This window comes from Oncorhynchus clarkii, chromosome 30 (genome assembly GCF_045791955.1).
Source record: "Oncorhynchus clarkii lewisi isolate Uvic-CL-2024 chromosome 30, UVic_Ocla_1.0, whole genome shotgun sequence".
Taxonomy (NCBI): domain Eukaryota; kingdom Metazoa; phylum Chordata; class Actinopteri; order Salmoniformes; family Salmonidae; genus Oncorhynchus; species Oncorhynchus clarkii.
In genome coordinates, this window is record NC_092176.1 from 8,399,713 (window position 1) to 8,412,717 (window position 13,005).

A 13,005-nucleotide genomic window follows, 5' to 3' on the forward strand; every position below is an offset into this window, starting at 1 on the left:
ATAAAAAAAAAGACCTGAAACCAGCACCTACTGACCCAGAAAGACCCTCCAAGGATTTGCATAGCTATGTTTTGGGACTACATGTCCCAACGTGCAATGTAACGCTTAACGTCATATTTGTGCTTCTTCTTCCTGAGCCTCGGACAACTAGCTAGTAACGCTAGCAGTTAGCAAGGTATGTATGATCAAAGATCACGCCAAATATTGTTAAAATTGGCAATATGTTTCATGCAATTACGTAATATATATTTTCTTTTAATTGTGTGATATGCATGATTAAACATTTTTGTTGATACAGAGTCCAAGCTAGCTAGTTAGCATCACCGACATTATTAGCCCGCTTGTCTGGTTTATGGATTCCACTAGTTACCACAGTCATAAAGTCAAATTGGCTTCATCGTAAAAATGAAATGAAACAAAAATATGTGCTTTTTGGGTTTAATTTAAGGTTAGGCACAGGGATAGCAGTGTGGTTAAGGTTTAACATCACATTAAGAATATTATTTGTAGAAATAGGCGGGGTTTATATATATTTATCATAGCTATTAGCTTCTAACAATGACTAGCTCGTGAAAAGACAGCAAACTCGGTGTTTCATTACAAATTAGCTAGTTATCTTATTGAATGAAACCTTCATAGACCTGATAGTTAGCCAGCAGATCCGACCCGCTTGCTTACAGCTGCGCTACTATGGTCAGACAGGCTTCCTGTGCGTAGATAATGACCACTGAGCAGGCAGGAGATATGGCTCGGAAAATGTACCTCAATCTAGGAATGAGAAATATGTTGTACTCTGAATTGTCCCATTATCCCTACTGTTACACCGAGAAGATTGAATGACTGCTAGTTTTTATATAAACTTGGAGAGGCCCAACTTGGGGGGAAATCTGTCTCCTTCCAGCAGGTAGTGTTTTTTTCGCCCACCAAGCAATGAGTTTTTGTATGGCGGTCAATAAGAGTGTCGAATTTGGTCAACAACAAAAATGTATGGCTTATTTGCTACGTGAGGTTTATTTGTTCAAAGTTTCTAATGCTTATGTTGTTACACATATATGGATATAGGTATGACACGTGACATTCCAGAGTTGTCTCGATTGCTATGCATATTCATTGAATGAGGCTAGTAAGCATATCATCCCTCTCCATTGATGGTGCTTTCAAGACAACTGGAAACTCAGGAAAAAAACGAGGTCGTATCATGTTGTCAGTGATCTTCTGGTCGTAAAGTCGGAGCTCTAGAAAGAGGCCAGAGTTCCCAACTTGGAATTCCGAGTTGGATGACTGTTGAAAACAAATTTTCCCAGTTGGAGTAAAACAAAATCTGAGTTCACAGTTGGTTTCACATAAAACAATTGTCAAAATAGTGTGCCTTCAAAGGGATTCGACCTCATAACCTCACGTCCCTGAATGGTTCCATTGTTCCCTACTCTACCTACTGGTCAGTTGAAACTTTCTGTACAAAATCCCCTCGCCTTGGACCCTAGTGACAGACACTTGGATCCCTGTCTCAGAACGTTTCCGTTGCACTAGCGCCCACAATTAAGGCCATTTTAGGCATTAACTCAAGCTGCTTAGACACTCTACACATCAGCATGTTAATCCCTCAAGGAGTCTGATCTTTCTTTGACCTGTCTGTTTGGTAAAGTGGATATTACACCCTAACAAGTGTTGTATTTCTCACACACCATCCTACTCTTCAATTATGAGGCCTATTAGTTGAAGTTTCAGACCAGCCTCAATCCCCAAAATAGCTCTGTCATACATTAATAGTTGCCTTCAGATTTGCTTTGACACAGGTATAAGGTCTATGCTTACGCTATTTACAGTATGTCATAACTCCCTTGCTTTCTGGCATATAGGCCAGTTTCTAAACAGAGATTGCACAGTATGTATATCAGTCTAACACAAACCCACCTAGCCCAATATTGGACTAAAGGAGCCTAACGTTATTCCTTAGTCCAAGGACCTTATGTGTTTTCTTTAAAGGCTGAATTGGCTCTGGAGGCCGTGTTCTAGAAACATAAATCCCTCTACTTTCATATCCCATCAAAATCATTTCACAAATGGAAAATGCACACTGTTTTAACACAGTTGCAGCCGACAGTATTTTTTTTAGTGACAACACGTTTGTGGCGTTGGTCTTCCGTTTACACACAAGTGTTTGGAGATTTAGATAGCACAGGTAGTCCACTCTGTCTTTTCAGTAAACAAGTGTTGTAATATGGAAATATGGCTGTGTGGGAACCCTAACCCTATAAAAGGTGTGTACCAATTTAACATTTTATGAAAGATAAGGTCCTTATGCTTCCAAAACCAATGAGTGTTAGTGTTCAGACCGAGGGTCGCGGCTCTTAACAAAACTCCCCCCTACAGAAGACTCCTTCATCCAGTGACTTATGTGTCATGTCATCGAACTGAGAGACATGATCAAGAGCTAGAACCGACCGTGCTACTTATTTACCTACCTGTCTTTGTGCCTGTTTGACAACGCTTTTACCACATCAGAGGGTATATCTGTGACCTGTGGACGGTTCTGATAACGAATGCGTTGTTTGCATTGCCGAGCAGTGCCCAGGAAATAATACAATCTAATTGTTAAATGCTATCAAAACCAAACATGGATGTCATTGTTTTGCACGCACACGCGCCATTCTACTTCCTGTCTGCGACAGCATGGTGCCAGTAGTGCAAGTTTGTGGTTTGATTTGGGGGGGGGGGGGGGGGGGGGGGGGGGGGGGTTGCATCTAACAGATGGATGTAATTCTTCATTGGGCACTGCTATACCTTTGTTTGTGGGAAACGTGACGCCAAACAGGGACAGTCACGGGCTGGCAGATAACTTGCAAGGTGAGTACATTTTATACAGCTAGGCCAGAGTTCCACTGGGCATCTGTCACTAGAACACAGTTCCACTGGGTATCTGTCACTAGAACACAGTTCCACTGGGTATCTGTCACTAGAACACAGTTCCACTGGGTATCTGTCACTAGAACACAGTTCCACTGGGTATCTGTCACTAGAACACAGTTCCACTCTGGTCTAGGAAATTGGCTATCTGGCCTATTGAACATCCACACTGAAGTCAGAAGAGAAGTGAGTCATGTACATCTACTGGGTTTATTTTCAGCTTTAACCATGGTGATGAAATCATCAGTTGAGGATGATGATGTGGGATGGGGACTGGGTGTCCCAGAGAAGATGAGGAACAATGCTAACTGGGTGGACATTACACATGACTTCAAAGAGGCATGCAAAGGTACAAGGTGTGTGTGTGTGTGTGTGTGTGTGTGTGTGTGTGTGTTACATGCTTTAACACCGTATTTCAGGATGTGCTAGTAATGTCAGTTCTTGGGGGGTTTTGATACTTGCCCCTCTCGTTTGTTTGTTAGACAGTTCTGAAATACCTGGTAAATTGGGTTTCTCTTCAAAAGATTGGTGTAAATTACACAACAAGTAAAATAAAGGCCTGTACAGTACAGCAATTCCTAATGTATACCCAGTGTTTTCAGCTCTGTGGGAATTTGGTGCCACCAGTCTGAAATGCAAGATGGATGGCACAGGTTAAGATGCCCTGCTGACCCCACTGACATCAATGCATGACTAATTCAAAATTCTATTTAAGTAGAAGTTAAGATTCACCCTTTGTTCCTGTGTACCTCTTCAGACAGTACAGGCTGGTGTTACACTGTACTACTGTAACACAAATACTGCTCTGGCTTTCATCCCTATAGTTCAGATGACTGAGTACATTTGCATTTGTTCTCTGTATTTACAGAGCTCAGCCTAGGGGAGTTGCTCCATGACAAATTGTGAGTATGAGTGTTTGTTTGTTTCAGACACTGTTCTAATCAACCATTAGTGAAATACTTCATTGCTTGCAGTCTGTCTCATTAATGAATACTGGGTATCTATCACTAGACAACACACACACTTTAGGTTTTTCTAATGGCACGTTTTTCAGCAGGTTTGGCCTGTTTGAGGCTATGTCCGCCATTGAGATGATGGACCCCAAGATGGACGCCGGGATGATTGGCAACCAGGTCAACAGGAAAGTCCTCAGCTTTGAACAGGCAGTCAAGGTATGGCTCTGATTCCTAGAGTTTCGGACTGTGAAATGAAAACGGTGGTGTTATGTTGAACCTTTAGTGAGGTGCATTGTAGTCCACAAAGACTCTAACCCCCTCCCTTTCGTATACTCTCTCTCATCCTGTCTTGTCTCTAGGATGGTTCCATCAGAGTGAGGGACCTCAGTCTTCCAGAGCTGATTGGGATCATGGACACCTGTTTCTGCTGCTTGGTCAGTTTTATTGCCTTATCAATACCAAACTGAATCAGCAAATGATGCATAATTAATTACCAATCAAAATGTGTGTGTGTGTGTGTGTGTGTGTAGATCACCTGGCTGGAGGGTCACTCCCTAGCCCAGACAGTGTTCACCTGCCTGTACGTCCACAACCCTGACCTCATCGAGGACCCGGCCCTCAAGGCCTTCGCTCTGGGCATCCTCAAGGTGTGTGACATCGCCCGTGAGAAAGTCAACAAAGCCGCAGTGTTCGAGGAGGTAAGCCACTTGATCCCTTTGGGCTTTTACACACACACAGTCACGCCAATGGCCATAAAAATTGGCAAAACGGCACCAACAGATCTGGGACTAGGATAACGCACACTGTCTCTCTATCTCCTATAATCCTGTCTATGGGACACAGTTAGGCTTGCAAAATTCCCGGGAACGTTCAATAAATTCCCTGGTTTTCCAGAAGTCCTGGTTGGAGGTTTCCTGGAATCAGAAGGGAATTTATTGAAAGTTCCCGGAGTTTTGCAACCCGCTGTTCCCTCCTACGTCTTCTGACCCAAAACAACGCCTTGTTTGGTTCTAGGTGTAATATTCACGATCCTGTTCTGTGTTCTGTCTCCAGGAGGATTTCCAGGCCATGACGTATGGCTTCAAGATGGCCAACAATGTGACAGATTTACGGGTTACAGGTGATGTTCATGTGACGGGCTTAGTCAGTGTTGTGGTTCATGTATGGCATTGGCGGTATACAATATATATGTCGTAATATGTGTGTGTGTGTGTGTGTGTACCAAATGAACCTTCTACCGACAGGTATGCTAAAGGATGTGGAGGAAGAGTTACAGAGGAGAGTTAAGGTACAGTACTTTCACACTACTTTCTTCCCGTGAACTGACAACACAACACGACTACACTCTGGCAGAATGGCCAAACGCGTTACTGAATAATATCGCTCATCCTTAACTTTCAATGACCGCAAGTGTGTACAGTACCACCAACAGAGCTGCACAGCTCATCCATCACAAGTTATCTCCTCTTCCTCTCTCTCTCTCTCCTTTCCCTCTCCCTCTCATTCCCTCTCTTTCTCTCCGGTAGAGCACACGCAGTCGCCAGGGCGAGCAGCGGAACCCGGGGGTGGAGTTGGAAGTAAGACTGTCACTCTCTCCCTATGGATATATCCACCAGTCCACCTTATTGTCTCTCCCGTCTAATGGCTTTAAATCGACCCCTAACCCTCATGCCCTATGTACTGTTGATCTAAGAGGCTTTTGATAGGTCTAAGCAATATGGTCAAAATCCCACCTAGTTTATCAGAGGGAAACTTATAGCCTTATCTATACACCTATCAAATAATTTCAGCGTGCATAGGGTGTAGTGTAGCGTCTAGGGGTTGATTTGGGCTTCGGCATATATCCCATGCCTTCTGCCATGCCCAGTCCACCAGAGCTAAGAGTGAGGCAGCCTTTCAGTGAGACAAGCCTGGAATGTGCAGCCGCTTCTCAAAATAAAAGGAATGAACATTGTACGACAGAGCTAAATCTGTGTGTCCCCAGGGTCGACAAAGATATATTGTGTGTTTTTGCGATTGCGTGTGTGCGCGTGTGTGACTTAACCTTTTCCTATGCCTTTCTCAGCATCAGCAATGGATAGCACTTTTCAGTAGGATCAAGTTTACACGTCTTCTACTGACAGCGCTGATCGCCTTCACTAAGAAAGAGGTAACACACACATTTAGCTTAGCTTCACTAAGAAAGAGGTAACACACACATTTAGCTTAGCTTCACTAAGAAAGAGGTAACACACACATTTAGCTTAGCTTCACTAAGAAAGAGGTAACACACACATTTAGCTTAGCTTCACTAAGAAAGAGGTAACACACACATTTAGCTTAGCTTCACTAAGAAAGAGGTAACACACACATTTAGCTTAGCTTCACTAAGAAAGAGGTAACACACACATTTAGCTCAGCTTCACTAAGAAAGAGGTAACACACACATTTAGCTTAGCTTCACTAAGAAAGAGGTAACACACACATTTAGCTCAGCTTCACTAAGAAAGAGGTAACACACACATTTAGCTCAGCTTCACTAAGAAAGAGGATCATGTGCATACCGGTAAGCCAATTTGATTTTTGATTGGACGTGTAATTGGTTGACTGATGCGTGTGATGTCATGTTGGCTCTGTCAGACCAGCTCAGTGAGCGAAGCCCAGAAACTCATGCAGCAGGCAGCAGATCTCCTCCCAGCCCTCCACTCTAGCATCGAGCATGGCATTCAGTACCAGAACGATACTACTAAAGGAGGTAACACGCGCACACACACTCCACTATGGCACCTAGGCCCAATGTGTCCGTCACTACCGTAAGAGGCAATGTTACACTCGTTGGAGAACCTCTGACCACAATTGAACCACACACAGTTCTGACCCCCCCCCCCCCCCCCCCCCCCCCCGCGTTCCAGATCAACCGATCATGATGGGGTTTGAACCGCTGGTGAACCAGAGACTGCTGCCCCCCACCTTCCCCCGCTATGCCAAGATCCTCAAGAGGGAGGAGATGGTCAACTACTTCAGCAAGCTCATCGACCGCATCAAGACCGTGTGCGAGGTCATCAACACAACTAACCTACATGGAATTCTGGTACTACGTCTGTAAATACTACAATAATAATTAGAATACTACATTCTGACAGTACTTCTGTAATGGTCTGCCTGTTAGAACATGTGCTAAAGGTTTATAGTAATGTTTTAACGTTCTGCTTTCAGGACTTTTTCTGCGAGTTCAGTGAGCAGTCCCCTTGCGTCCTCTCCAGGTCTCTGCTGCAGGTAAGCAACATTCTCCCTCGTGATTGGTGCATCTGTACAATTCTCTCCTCTGATTGGTCCTGTTCTGATGAATCCCCTCCTTGTCTCTAGACAACGTTCCTGATAGATAATAAGAAAGTGTTTGGGACCCAACCAATGCAGGACTTGATCAAAGACGCTCTGAGGTACTTTGTCAGCCCGCCGGTGCTCTCCTCCAAGTAAGTCATTGAGGATTGGAGCGTTTCTTTCCATGAACCCCAACCTTCAAATGCTTTAGAAATGCATCCTTCCTACCTTCCTTGAAGTCATAAGAGATCTGAATTGGTTGGAGTGGTGTTTAAAATGGTCGCAATGTTGCTTTCACCTATCAAAACACCACAAAGGAAGGAAGGATATGTACAGTGCCTTGCGAAAGTATTCGGCCCCCTTGAACTTTGCGACCTTTTGCCAAATTTCAGGCTTCAAACATAAAGATATAAAACTGTTTTTTTTGTAAAGAATCAACAACAAGTGGGACACAATCATGAAGTGGAACGACATTTATTGGATATTTCAAACTTTTTTAACAAATCAAAAACTGAAAAATTGGGCGTGCAAAATTATTCAGCCCCCTTAAGTTAATACTTTGTAGCGCCACCTTTTGCTGCGATTACAGCTGTAAGTCGCTTGGGGTATGTCTCTATCAGTTTTGCACATCGAGAGACTGACATTTTTTCCCATTCCTCCTTGCAAAACAGCTCGAGCTCAGTGAGGTTGGATGGAGAGCATTTGTGAACAGCAGTTTTCAGTTCTTTCCACAGATTCTCGATTGGATTCAGGTCTGGACTTTGACTTGGCCATTCTAACACCTGGATATGTTTATTTTTTAACCATTCCATTGTAGATTTTGCTTTATGTTTTGGATCATTGTCTTGTTGGAAGACAAATCTCCGTCCCAGTCTCAGGTCTTTTGCAGACTCCATCAGGTTTTCTTCCAAAATGGTCCTGTATTTGGCTCCATCCATCTTCCCATCAATTTTAACCACCTTCCCTGTCCCTGCTGAAGAAAAGCAGGCCCAAACCATGATGCTGCCACCACCATGTTTGACAGTGGGGATGGTGTGTTCAGCTGTGTTGCTTTTACGCCAAACATAACGTTTTGCATTGTTGCCAAAAAAGTTCAATTTTGGTTTCATCTGACCAGAGCACCTTCTTCCACATGTTTGGTGTGTCTCCCAGGTGGCTTGTGGCAAACTTTAAACAACACTTTTTATGGATATCTTTAAGAAATGGCTTTCTTCTTGCCACTCTTCCATAAAGGCCAGATTTGTGCAATATACGACTGATTGTTGTCCTATGGACAGAGTCTCCCACCTCAGCTGTAGATCTCTGCAGTTCATCCAGAGTGATCATGGGCCTCTTGGCTGCATCTCTGATCAGTCTTCTCCTTGTATGAGCTGAAAGTTTAGAGGGACGGCCAGGTCTTGGTAGATTTGCAGTGGTCTGATACTCCTTCCATTTCAATATTATCGCTTGCACAGTGCTCCTTGGGATGTTTAAAGCTTGGGAAATCTTTTTGTATCCAAATCCGGCTTTAAACTTCTTCACAACAGTATCTCGGACCTGCCTGGTGTGTTCCTTGTTCTTCATGATGCTCTCTGCGCTTTTAACGGACCTCTGAGACTATCACAGTGCAGGTGCATTTATACGGAGACTTGATTACACACAGGTGGATTGTATTTATCATCATTAGTCATTTAGGTCAACATTGGATCATTCAGAGATCCTCACTGAACTTCTGGAGAGAGTTTGCTGCACTGAAAGTAAAGGGGCTGAATAATTTTGCACGCCCAATTTTTCAGTTTTTGATTTGTTAAAAAGGTTTGAAGTATCCAATAAATGTCGTTCCACTTCATGATTGTGTCCCACTTGTTGTTGATTCTTCACAAAAAAATACAGTTTTATATCTTTATGTTTGAAGCCTGAAATGTGGCAAAAGGTCGCAAAGTTCAAGGGGGCCGAATACTTTCGCAAGGCACTGTATGTCTGAGGTATTCGAACAGGGCCTATGAGTTTGTGTTCAAGCTCTATCTCTAGACCTGACTGATCCATGCGTTGCCTCTGCAGGTGCTGCCTGCATAATAACCACCAGGCCAAGGACTACATTGACTCCTTTGTCACACACTGCTCAAGGGTAAGTCACCTGGCTGCGTTCCAAGACCTCTTTTCTCTATATTAATGCCACAATCCTTCATTTGTGTGTTTTTTTTTCCCCCCAGACCAAACGGCATCCCTGCCACTTGGTTAGCTATGAAGTTGAGGGGTGGAGCTGGGGGAAAATGTAACCACTCAAAATTCATAGATGGAGCCGTGGCTCTGACTATCAACGTGATAGTTTTAAACATATTCTGAAGCTATGATAGGCTTACACTTCTTTCTTTTTCTCCAAACAATGGACTGAAACGACCTTGTTCGGTTTCCCTGCAGCCCTTTTGCAGTCTCATCCAAATCCACGGACACAACCGCGCTCGGCAGAGAGACAAACTAGGCCACATCCTGGAGGAGTTTGCCACACTGCAGGATGAGGTGTGTGTGTGTGTGTGTGTGTGAGAGAGCGAGAGCCAGCGTTTGCCTACGCGTTGCTGTTTAGTGACGTGAGTGATCTAAAAATGTGTGTGTGTGTGTGTGTGTGTGTGTGTGTGTGTGTGAGCGCGCGCTTGACTGCTTGTCGCTGTTCTCCTGCGGTTGACTTATGGGACTGATGCGGCGGTGCCCCCTGCAGGCAGAGAAGGTGGACGCGGCGCTGCACAGCCTGCTGATGAAGCTGGAGCCCCAGAGACAGCACCTGGCCTGCCTGGGCACCTGGATCCTCTACCACAACCTGCGCATCATGATCCAGTACCTGCTCAGCGGCTTCGAGCTGGAACTCTACAGCATGCACGAGTACTACTACATCTACTGGTGAGGAGTGGGCGCCCAGGTGTGTTCCAAAGGGCGTGTTCCATGTGTACACTTGACTGAGAGAGGTGTGTGTGTGTGTGTGTGTGTGTGTGTGTGTGTGTGTGTGTGTGTGTGTGTGTGTGTGTGTGTGTGTGTGTGTGTGTGTGTGTGTGTGTGTGTGTGTGTGTGTGTGTGTGTGTGTGTGTGTAGGTATCTGTCAGAGTTCCTGTACGCGTGGCTCATGTCCACTCTGAGTCGGGCGGACAGCTCTCAGGTGGCTGAGGAGCGCCTCCTGGAGGAGCAGCAGAAAGGACGCAGCAGTAAGAAAACCAAGAAGAAGAAGAAAGGCCAAGGGGGTCAGGATCAAGTCGTACATTTATTTGCATTGCACTGAATACATCTGGGAGTACACCGCCCGCCCCCATCCATAACTTAACCTCAATAAGAATGTGTTTGCGCCTGCAGCTCGCCCCCTCAGCAGAGAAATCACCATGAGCCAAGCCTACCAAAACATGTGTGCTGGCATGTACAAGGTAAACTTGTCCTACACATGTTATGCGTCCTCTGCCCTGGCTCAGTTGTAGTCCCGTTTTCTATCCAGACAGCATAAACACACACACACGCTGAATTCCTGTCTCTGGTGCAGACTATGATCGCCCTGGATATGGACAGGAAGGTGCGGAAGCCGCAGTTTGAGTTGGACAGCGAGCAGGTGCGCTACGAGCACCGCTTTGCCCCCTTCAACAGCGTGGTCACGCCACCGCCAGTCCATTACATCCAGTTCAAGGTAACGTAGTGTGTCACCAACCGTCGCTAGCTAGGATTGTGCGCTTGCATTTTCATGTGTCTGCGGGGCATTCCAGGTCAACATAATTGCAGACACGCTGCAACGAATATCAGGAATTACATGTTATAGTGGAGATATAAAAAAATATAGAATTTGTAACGTGACCTGTTTCTCTCCGTGTGTGTCGGCTGTAGGAGATGTCCGATCTGAAGAAGTACAGTCCTCCTCCCAAGTCAGCTGACCTCTACATGGCGGCCAGCAAACACTTCCAGCAAGCCAAACTCATCCTGGAGAACGTCCCCACCCCCGACCCAGAGGTCAGCAAACCCAGCAGTAGTAAAATAGATTGTGCCTCCTGTTTGTGGGTCTGAATTGCCTCTTTTAATTTGCTGATTGTTGCAGGTGAATCGGATCCTAAAAGTTGCCAAACCCAACATTGTGGTCATGAAGCTACTTGCCGGGGGGCACAAGGAGACAAAGGTAACAACACATCATAATGCACTGAGCAAAACGTAAACAAAGTATTTGGGGAATTTAAACATTTCTGGGGCATTATTGTTGTTTGGTGATAAGGAAAATGGTATTCCCCATCTCTAGGTACTACCAGAGTTTGATTTCTCTGCTCACAAGTACTTCCCTGTGGTCAGGATCATCTGAATCCAAGCCCTGCATTACTATGACAACTCAAACCCAGTACCCTCCTCCCTGACCCAAGTGTGGCGTGTGAGCCCAAAACGGAGACCAACTCAACAATATTCTCGTCTGTGTTACTCTGTCACTCTGGTAGGACAGAGACAGTAACATTGTATACATTATATATGTCCCATTATGGCACCTGAAATCATGGCCATCTCCATTTTGAAGTAGTCCATTTTCTTCTACTCCTATGAATTGGTAAACAAACTTAAAGGTTGCATACTGCCACCTATGGTGTGTTGTTTAAATGGGTATAAAGCCAGATTTACTGCCACCTGCAGCTATGGAATGTTTTCTGACTAGTATAATTCATTGGCTGATCCCTCCTGATGACCTGGATGGAATTATGTGATCCTTCCTTAACCCATAGGAAGTCTCACCCAGTTGACTACTTCAAAATGGTGGAAGTCCTCAGTTGCACTGCCCTTGCTAAAAAAGGCTTTTGGGCCCTAGAGTCCCCTACCTCTGTGGCATTGACCCACAAAGGACTACAAATACCAGACATCCCAGAGGACGGACAAAACTACTTCCTCCACAATTCCCAAAACAAATTTGACTATGGTATTACAATTATTTATTTTTTGTAATCTCTGTCATACACTTCCTCAATAAAAACATGTGATTATTTAACATTTCAGAAAATGTGTTCATTGACTGTTCAGTAAGCAACAAATACATTGTAACAATCTAACGGCAACATAAGTCCATTGTACAAAATTAAAAACCTATCCACAAGTGAAAAATATTCAACCATAGTTTGTATTTGAAACATTTCTAGTAGTGGGTCTGCCAGGTACACCAAGGATGCACAGAGGTGACTTTTTTAATCATCATAATTCAGAAAAATAAACCATATTAAAATAGTTATGTTGTGAGCAGGACACAAGATGGTCAAAGCTCGAATGATCCCTGCAAACATTTCAAATGATACAACAAAAACCTCATTACATTACGGTCTTTGTGGTTGAATCTGTGCTTGAAATTCACTACTCGACTGAGAGACCTGACAGATAATTGTATCTGTGGGGTACAGAGATGGGTTAATCATTAAAAAAGTCATGTTAACCACTATTATTGCACACAAAATCAAATCAAATGTTGGTTGCATATACATATTTAGCAGATTGCGGGAGTATCGAAGTGCTTGTGTTACTAACGGTGCAGTAATCTCTTAACAATACACAACAATACTGTCCAGAACCCGCTCAAGGCGCATAACAAACAAGGAGACAACGTGGAGATAAGGAATAACTAAATATAATTAACAATGGTGTGTAGTCAGTAATCATCAGTAGTGTAAGTGAGTGGTTGCGTGCATAAGTGTGATAATGAGGGGTGTTGAAAGGTGCCAACGCAAACAACCAAGAAACAGCCACAAAAATGCCACAACCAAAATCTGTATCTGCGTGGAGAAAGTCTCCTCAATTGATGGGGAAGAGGTGCATTTATCCTGGGACACACCCGAGCCCAGGTGTGTCCCTTTTCACTGACGACCCTCCCGGCTCC

The 13,005-nt window shown here is 44.3% G+C and overlaps 1 protein-coding gene across 2 annotated transcripts; it reads left to right on the forward strand.

The window, feature by feature from the left end:
• Positions 1 to 110: 110 nt before the first annotated feature.
• Positions 111 to 12,141, forward strand: LOC139389796 (N-alpha-acetyltransferase 35, NatC auxiliary subunit-like). 2 transcript variants are annotated; one of them, XM_071136748.1, is made up of 23 exons: positions 111 to 175; positions 3,128 to 3,256; positions 3,776 to 3,809; positions 3,962 to 4,079; positions 4,223 to 4,297; positions 4,394 to 4,561; positions 4,917 to 4,983; positions 5,108 to 5,151; positions 5,390 to 5,440; positions 5,929 to 6,012; positions 6,483 to 6,597; positions 6,755 to 6,933; positions 7,059 to 7,118; positions 7,209 to 7,315; positions 9,204 to 9,270; positions 9,564 to 9,662; positions 9,859 to 10,037; positions 10,227 to 10,372; positions 10,482 to 10,549; positions 10,663 to 10,803; positions 10,998 to 11,120; positions 11,206 to 11,283; positions 11,401 to 12,141. In XM_071136748.1, exons 2-23 carry the CDS (start codon positions 3,136 to 3,138, stop codon positions 11,458 to 11,460), a joined length of 2,184 nt encoding a protein of 727 aa, XP_070992849.1. In that variant the 5' UTR covers positions 111 to 175; positions 3,128 to 3,135; the 3' UTR covers positions 11,461 to 12,141. The 2 variants fall into 2 exon arrangements, with proteins under 2 accessions (XP_070992849.1, XP_070992850.1); XM_071136749.1 differs by having other exon boundaries at positions 114 to 175; positions 3,965 to 4,079.
• Positions 12,142 to 13,005: the final 864 nt, after the last annotated feature.